Source organism: Clinocottus analis, unplaced genomic scaffold (assembly GCF_023055335.1).
Source record: "Clinocottus analis isolate CAN_PGR_092001 unplaced genomic scaffold, fCliAna1.0.p SCAF_20, whole genome shotgun sequence".
Classification (NCBI taxonomy): Eukaryota; Metazoa; Chordata; class Actinopteri; order Perciformes; family Cottidae; genus Clinocottus; species Clinocottus analis.
Genome location: NW_027175932.1, coordinates 7,006,904 through 7,015,988, shown reverse-complemented (window position 1 = coordinate 7,015,988; position 9,085 = coordinate 7,006,904). Strand labels below are relative to the sequence as shown.

Genomic DNA, 9,085 nt, shown 5'->3' with positions numbered 1-9,085 from the left:
GCACTATTCTGAAATGAGTATATTTTCTACTTTCGTTCTTTTACTCAGTGATACTTCCACTGGTCGTTTTCTCAACAACGCAGAGCTCACGGGTGCGTTTTGGATGACAAATCCCATGTGTGTTTTACTTTGAAAGGCCAACCCTGCTTCCGGTATCATCCGGGTGAGCGGCGGCGCGCTTGACGCGACACGTCTGTGTGAAAGCCCTGCCGCCGTCGCCTTGTCGAGTCATCGCCAGAGAAGAGCAGAGAGCAGACGAAGCCGCCGTCCAATGGCTTGAAAACGGGGAATAACTGTGGACCACAGCGGATTTATTGCGCCACAGAAGCCGAGAGGAGCGAGCCGGCGGTCGCAGGTCCAGACGAGACGTGGCCACGGATGAGGATAAAGCACCTTTGAGTGAAACTCCTGCCTCTTTTTTTTTTTTTTTTGGTTGCGGTTGCAGACCCGGACACCAGACGGCACGGAGACAGACTGAAGCACCAGAGCCGCCGCGACACCGGCGAGCGAACTTGGCTTCTCTGCCCGGTGGGAGGTGTCTGTCTGTCGGCTGCGGCTCGCTGCACATACCGCTGACCGTCACGCTGCTGGGACCTTTTTTTTCTTTCTTTTTCTTTAAAAAAAAAAGAAGCATAAGCTTATAGCTGAGTTATGTATTTGTAAATAGCTTATTTTGTTGGGGGTTACGGGGAGGGGGGGGGGGGTCGGCAACCAACTGTGGCTTTAATGTGACGCACTAAACTGACATTTGTGCTGTGTCGGAGCGGACCCCCTCTGCAGAGGAGTAACAGCCTTTTAAATCAAGTTTTACCTTCTTTTCCGCGGACGCAAGAGGTAACGGTGCATTTATTCTGTCATCACTATGCTCGGGACGAATCGTGACCTGGTGGCTGCGTGTGTCTTGTGTTGCCTGTGGGGCAAAGTTAGCTGCATATAGCCTCGTTTATTGCGAGTTCCTCAACAGGCGGCGGTGAACCCCTCACGGTCTGCCGGATGACGCTCCAGGCCATGTATCTTTAGCTGGAGCTCTGCAACCTGCACATCTTTTATTTGTATTTTTGCTTTTGCATATACAAGATTCGCATGATCACACAAGTTATATATATATATGTGTGTCATACGTTCTCTAACAGCTCTCATGCTTCTTTTTTTTAATGTAATTTTAATGGGTCGTGTTTTCGTTTTTTCAGGCTTTAATGAGACCAACTTAACTAATGGAATTAATGAATTGTTTCTCCATCTGCTTCTTTTCGAAGAGCAGGTTTGACCACGTAATGCTGGCCATGCTTGAATGTTTACGTGCATTATATTCGGCAGGGAGCTGCTCACAGAGGGACTTGCACCTGTACAAAAAAGTATCGGTCTTCTTATAGTATCAGAAGAAAATGTGCTATTGCAAATGCTGCATCGTTACACATGATTATAGGTGCGTCAAATTTATATTGATATATTTTTGTTGCAATGGTAAGATGGCAAGACTTAGTTATATATGTTTATATGGGTCGAAGCAGCAGATCATTCTGATATATATTTATATATGAGTAATATTTACGTTAATTTGAACTATAATGTTGCACACTTCACCTTGTAATTGTCACAGGCCTATTATAGCTTAGTTTGTCTAAATTTTAAATGTATATTTGGTTTACTAGTTCTGTAACCCACTAGTTCTGTTGGGTTTTCCCCATCTGTGAACGTTTTTACTCTATATGTGAGGACAGTGCCACCTGACAACACCCCCTAGCTGTAAAAACTAACAGGAATTAAACAAAACCACGTGTCATCATCATAAAAACAAAGAGGCAGATGTCTTTTCATCCCAGCAGTAATTGGTTAAAGACATCACCTCTCTTAGCCCAGAGGGCAGCAAATCAAAAACATTAAACGCCAAATAGGGATAATTTCAGGATAATTTGAAAACCTGTACATAACATATCATTATGCAAATAGTGGTATCACATATTAAGCTGTGCAGGACATATATTTATTTGAGTAGAGAACAGGTAGACACCAGCCATAAGGCACATACCTACTAGCCTCTTCCTTGCTAATCCTTCACCTAGTTCCCTTAATTAAGTCAATATACAGGAGCCTGGGGGACCACAACTAAAAAACCTTAAAGACACAGTAAAATTTATAGCAGGTGTCATACTCTGTGTCGCAGATACATTTGACTTATTGACATTATTATTTTTGGCTGCCTGGCAGCCTTTGTTTGGCTATGAAGTGGCCCTCATACACCACATGGGTGTATGTGTGAAAGGGGTTTTGCAGTCTACAGAGACACTTGTAGATGATGCAAAGTTGCTCAGTTCACTTTAAGTCCCCATTCATAAGGACAGATTCAATTGAAGAGACACTTTAGATGACTCAATGAAAATGTGACAGTTATTCCGCATGTCTCTTTGTTGCCAATACGACGTGTGAAAGCCTGTTGTTTCCATACATGAAGTACTGCACTGTGAAGGATTTCTGACATCTCACGCCAAAGCAGCTGCTGTTCCTCAGCGCGTCACTGCCACTATGATAACAGAGACGTTATCTCGGATGTTGTCTTAGGCAAATTGCAAATTCAGGAAGCATATTTCCTACCAATCAGTTTCCCGTAATGCAATACGGCAAAGTAATATAGCGCACACTGTCCTCAGGTATGCACTCAGGCTGCGTGCGGTGGTTCGAGCGCCGTCACTCCGAGGGCCCCTCACCTCTTATGCGAAGCTGCTGAATTGCCACAGAGTAGCCTAACCTTGAGGTCGGCCCGGCGGTGGTGACTTTGGGCTAAATTTGGAGCGTCTGAGCAATTAGGCGCTCACTCTGCTGCATCACTCCACTGCATTAACTACACGGGGGCAATTGGGAGGGAGAGGTCGGGGATGCAGATCTCTTTCTTGTTAACGAGCTTGAGTTAGAGATTAAAGATTGTGCTCAACCCAAGTAAAGTATTTACTGGTAAATCCCAAACAAAGAGTTGTGTTGTGGACCCGAAGTCTGACTGAATCCTCTAACGAGCACATTTGGAATAATTCATTGCCTAAGCAGTGCTTCAATTCACGAGAATGATCACATTTTGGTGCATACAACCCTACTTTTTCTTGCCCGGATCTAGTTTAACTATTTTACCTGCCAAATTGTTCAGAAGCATCCAAACGAGGGCTTGACCTCTGCTTAGAGTTTTGGAGGAGCTGACAGATTTGTGATCTGATACCAAGAACTTGTGGCAGCGTTTGGGTGACTTTTATTTCTCACCCTGCCTCTGTCACTCTTACAGCTGGTCGCCGGCCAAATGGTAGTGACATGTTATGTTATCTGGCAGCTTGAACGAAGTATCATTCCCTTGAAGTTGTTCGGGTCAGTTAAGTAGTCCAGTGAAAGCAGATGGTGAATTTTGTGATGTTTGGTCTGACGTATAAAGAAAATATCGTTTCATCTGACAGCTCTTTTCTTTCTCTCTTTTTATTTCTAGTGACAAGGGCACAAGCGGATCAAGTTGGGGCCAGGCCAGGCCAGGCCCACCTAACGCTCTGTCTGGCCTCACCAGGCAGGCCAGGAGCCTCTGCCGGGAGTCCCATCTTCAGCGAGCACCGGGGGCTTCAGCCTGATCTTCCAGAAACTTCCCCAGACCTCCAGGCCAAGCTTTCACGGATTGGATTCCAATCGCATTTGGTTTCGTCAGCCTTTGGGTGGCCGTACTGGTCTGTTGTATCTCCTTCCATGTCGTGGATGTCCTTCCCTGGATGTTGGCAACAAGATGGATTCGGGTGTTAATTTGACGGTTGTCACCTCATTGCAGTGCTTGCATCCCCCCTCCTTTGACTGGCTTTCCTCCCTTCCCTCCCCGTTCTTAAAGCGAAAGCTCCTTCCTCTATCTCGGGGCTTCCCCGGGCCCTGTACAGAAGGCCCTTGTAGGACCTGTCGGTTGTCTTGTTGAAACCGTTGACCGAGCAAAGAGGAAGTAGAGCTACCCATCCGCTTTTCCTTTTCCAAGAGTTTCATCGGCGGTTGAAGAGCTTTTCGTTTGAAAAAGAAGCTTGCTCGTAGAGATTTGTGCCCTCATTAACACACATAGGTTGCTTTGATTCCTCCCAACAAATAAGTCCTTATTTATTCTTACAGAATCCTGTTTATTGGTCTGAGCCTCGGGTGAAAGAATGTCTGAAAGCAATAGCAGCAGCAAAGCGGCAATATTCATTGCCCCTGCCCCTCCTCCTCCCTCTGCCTCTCCCTGTCCATCACCCCAGACCCCCCATAAGAATGTGAACGGCTCTGCCAGTTCAGACATGCTCGCGACGGAGAAGCTCAGTGTACACCCCGAGGTCCAACGCCGACGCCACACGATGGATAGAGACTCCAGAATAGCCGAGCACCGTTTCTTCCGCCGAAGTGTCATTTGCGACTCCAACGCCACGGCTCTGGACCTGCCCAGCAAAGCTGCTGTGATACTCACCTCACCACCAGACTGCGAAGGGCCGCCCACCTTCCTCTTTCTGCAGCCCTCAGGTCCCGGACCTGGGGAACAAGACGCCGAAGGCGGGGATGTCCCTCGAGGTCCCCACGTGCAAAGCTCGACCCTTCAGCTCGGTCTCGGTGGGGTGGTAGCGGAGGGGCACATAGAAAATGTTGAGGAAGATTTAGGTGAGGGCAGTATCACGGTTGCTGTTCCCAACATCGGTGGCATTGTTCAAGACCACAGCGTGGATGGGGCGATAAAAGAGTCCACCCCGACGGTGTTGGAGGTTACCGACAATACGGTAGGCAAAGCGCCTGACGTCACGTTACGTCCCAGAGGGACAGAGGACCTGCAACAGGTGGCAAAGGACGGAAAAGTGCTGGAGCATGTAGATAGCGTTAGCAGTCCGACCGAGGAGAAAGGGAAGGAGACTGAGGAGGAGAAGGAGCTGGCGAAAATCCGGGCAGAGCAGAGGGAGGCCGAGAAACGAGTGCAAGAGGATATAGAAGAGGTGGAGACGAAAGCAGTGGGGACTTCACCAGATGGGCGCTTTCTGAAATTTGACATTGAGATTGGAAGAGGGTCCTTTAAGACCGTGTACAAGGGACTGGATACAGAGACTACTGTGGAAGTGGCATGGTGCGAGCTCCAGGTGAGTCCAACTCATAAAACTGTCACCTCTTCACTGGATTATCTGGCTCAGGCTTTAATTAAATGTCAGCTTGTGGTTGTCTTTGAGGTGTCTGGGTTCCATCCAGGTGCTGAATTTAACCTCTTTTTCATTTTTTTTCAATGATTTTTTACCCATTTTCACCTCGAGGTCACAACGTCACTGATGTGTGAGAACTTCCTGCTCAGGTGCTTTTCTGAAGAAATGTTGGCAAAGTGAGATCACAATCTGATTGAAACTGAGATACTAGAGCATGTTACATCCTGGATAAATCGTGCGTTTGAGGTTTTGATTTTTTTTTATGCATTTTAGTTAAAGCGTGACGAAGTTTATAATGGCCGTAGGCAGACTGTTTAATTTGGCGGTAAAGGGCAACAGTTGAGAAACTTTTTTATCAGATGCTTTCTATCAACAACGTGTTGGTTGGTATTTAGAGCAGAAACAAGAAGGTGGTTCATGCTCTTTCCCTGAATAATTTTGTTTTTAATCAATTTGTTTTACTTTTTTTAGTTGCTTTGCTTTTAATTACACATATGTGTGTCTTAAGTTGAGGTTTTATTTGACTGCTGTGCTTCGCTGACATTACAAAGGCATATTTGTTTTCCAAAGATGCTCCAACTGTTCTTTCATTTTTCAGTAATATTGACCTATTCCAGCTCCTTGGGCCAAATTTGTATTTGTATGATGTCAAAATTTCTCTTAGTTTTGCCAACATTTCTGTGGCTACTCTGTTAGATATTTTGTCAGTTGTGCAACATCAAACTAGGGAGGTCTGCTGCAACTCCTGCACGCTACTGTGGCTCAGGCCCTACTTTTAAGTGGATGATGTGGTCTAAATGAGTATTGAATGAAGGAGAAGAGGCCCAAATGATGAAGTGCGGAGGCGTGTGTTTGATTTCCTGATTGTTGTGACAGCTTGATACGTGTAGAATGTAGCATGAAGATTGTTGGAAGGTTTTGAGAAGTTATCTTCTGACCAGAGACTTCCTTGGTAATACCCTCTGACTGTCTGGGAACCTCAAGGTACTAAAACTGAACTGAGGAACACTGTTGCATCTCTCAGCTGCTTGTCTCACTTATGGTTGCAGGTTACTTTCTAGTCGCTCCAGTATATAGTTTTATCTGTGGCTATAACCAGACCGGTTGCACTGGGCAGATCCCACTCAGCTCGATAGAAATATATAAAAGTTCAAAATTAAGATGAAATCATGCACACCGTGTGAAACATGAGACAGGATAGCACAGTTCACTACAGGATGCGGTCGCTGCATTGTAGTGCACTGATGCAAGTGTGTGCGCGGTTAGATGTTTCCTTCTTTGCAGCTCATGTCAAGTCGTCCCGAAGACAAAAGGTGCGTTCAGTAATTTGAGATATGACTAACGGTTCCAGCTGGTTATGTATCGTTGACTAAGCTGAGGTCATGTGGAACCGGTTTGCTCTGATGAAACTCCTTGATACTGTTCCAGTGAAATAGATTATGAGATTAAAATGTTTACTTCCTTTCTGATATTCAGCTGTCTGCACCACAACATTAGTTATTGACGGGAAGTAATTTGTACAACGACAGAAATCAAACCACAACATTTTTTTTTATCTCCTGTAAACTCAGGTAGTTTTTGTGGTCTATTCCATCTCTTCGACATGCTATAGACACGTTGATCAGAATTGGGAAAAGTCCAACCAAGGGAGGCTGTGTGTAATCAAGTGTTTTCACGTGTTTATATTTCTCAGTGTGCGATCACGTCCTGTGGGACTGTGCGCTTGTTTTCCCTGTCATCTCCATCACAAGATGCACCTCGAGTCTTTCTGAATCTCTGGAGCTAAAATCAGCTTCGCCTGATGCCCAGTGTCTAGGAGACGACGGTTTGTTTATCAGAAAACAAACGTAGAGCATTCTCCCTCTGCAACACATGCCTTCTTCTTCTTCTTCTTCTTGTTCTTGTTCTTGTTCTTGTTCTTGTTCTTGTTCTTGTTCTTCTTCTTCTTCTTCTTCTTCTTCTTCTTCTTCTCTCTGTCTCTCTGTCTGATTTGTCAAAAAGGGGAAACCTGTTTTTTTTCTTGACAGTGTTCTGCGTCTTCATCAGGTCACATTCAGACCTGAGACCGATTTTGAACTTGCAATTTGGTTGACTAATCATAAGATTAAGTCTTCGTCTGTGTCAAAGATGACTGAGCAACTGCTGACATGTGGCAGAATGGTGGGAGTAAAGTTACATGCACACACATGCAGGCACACACGCGTTACAGCCAATCCCATTCACTCACTGGGTGGGCATGGGAACCAGAGATCTGTGGGAGTCGAGATCACATGGAACTTGCCGATTTTCTGTATGTAGAAACGTGTGCATGGACATATATGCGTGTCTTTCCATCCCTTTGACTCACTGTAATATGTTTAAATTCTGGTGTCTGTGTGTGTGTGTGTGTGTGTGTGTGTGTGTGTGTGTGTGTTTTCAGAGATAGTGTGGGGGTGTGGCAGCTTTACATTCTTTGGCATCTGATCCAAAGCAGGTTAACTTCTGTTTGCAGGAGAATCCAGAGATGGGTGTAAACAAGAGGGGGAGCAGATAGTTTGCTTAAGCTTCAGAGAAGAAATGGATTGATGGAAAGATTGTGGAGAGAAGGAGAAGGAAGGTCACTCGGCTTATCTTAAGGTGCCCTGTCTGGCTGCACGGTAATGATGATGGATGGGAAAGAAGAGACCGACGCAGTTCTGTTGGAATGAAAGATAATGGAGAAGGGATCCGTTTAATCTTCCGTTACTAACCTAGAAATACCTTCAGCGCTGTTGATTTCTGTTAATTACTTTAAATTATTTAAAAGACTTCAAGTAGTGAGTGACAACACATGGCATGAGATCAAGTTAAGAGAGTGAGTCCACCACAGGAACGTAAGAGGAGGTAGGAGAAAGGAGAAGTGAGGCGGGAAAGGAAAGAAATTAAGTTCTAGAAGAGGGCAGGGATGAAGGGAGGAGGGGCAAAGGTCAAAGTTCAGCCCCCCTGTGTCTGAGGCGATCACTGGGAGCCTGTCTAGCGTTCAGCTAACTGGTGAAGGGGGAAGAGTGAGACGGAGGCGCAAAGGGGAAAAAGTGGGATTAAATGGAATACATTGAGAAAATTTCCATTTTCGATAACTTTTGGTAACAGGTGGTTGGAGGTGATTGAGGAGGAAGGGGGAGGATCAAGGGAGTTGAGGACATTTCACATTAAATGAGTTTGAGGAAGAGGGAGGTGATTGTGGAAGAGAGTTCAGTGAGAGAATAGAGAAATGGGAAACATGGGTAGGAGGGAGGGAAGGAGGGAGGGTAAAAGTGGGAGAGAAAAGACAAAGGAAATGAAAAGGGAGGAGGGGGAGGGAGCGGAGAAAAACTGAGGACGAAAAGAAGAGGGACCCCGTGTGTGTGTGTGTGTGTGTGTGTGTGTGTGTGTGTGTGTGTGTGTCCTTAGGCTCTCTGCTCCGCTGGCACTCAAAGACCTTGAAATTTCTCTCAACTGCAACACAAGGCGGATTAGCCCCCTCCTCTGTCTCTCTCTCACTCACACACACACACACACACACGCACACACAAACACACACGCACACGCACATACATGCTTTTGGAGCTTCAAGGCTGTCCTCCATTAACAGCCATTCAGATCAGTAGATCAGTGCCTTTTGAGGGAAACTGGACGTGGCATGTGCATATTGCACCAATGCAGAAGTTATATATTTTTGTCATGAAAATCCAAGGTAGATTTCATTGTTTTTAAAATGTTATACCTTTTGCAAACCGCTATCATACAGTACAGTGAAATGTTATGTTGGTAAGTCGTAGCACTGCGGTCTCCTGACAAATACAATCTAGCACGGCTAATGAATATGGCTCACTTTGTCCAATTTTAGCTTTGCGGCAATTTGTTGACAGTGATGACCCATTTTAACCTGGCACTGGCCTGGAAACTGTCCATTAGTTGGTAAAAGAGAAGGG

At 45.5% G+C, this 9,085-nt stretch overlaps 1 protein-coding gene across 12 annotated transcripts in view; it reads left to right on the top strand.

The window, feature by feature from the left end:
• The first annotated feature begins 222 nt into the window (after positions 1–222).
• Positions 223–9,085, top strand: part of wnk1b (WNK lysine deficient protein kinase 1b) — an 82,080-nt gene continuing 73,217 nt past the window's right edge. For all 12 annotated transcript variants that reach the window (XM_068586576.1, XM_068586573.1, XM_068586572.1 and 9 more), the window contains exons 1-2: positions 223–834; positions 3,464–5,099. In XM_068586576.1, coding sequence (XP_068442677.1) covers positions 4,149–5,099 — 951 coding nt within the window. In that variant the 5' untranslated portion in view covers positions 223–834; positions 3,464–4,148. The remainder of the gene's footprint in view (positions 835–3,463; positions 5,100–9,085) is intronic.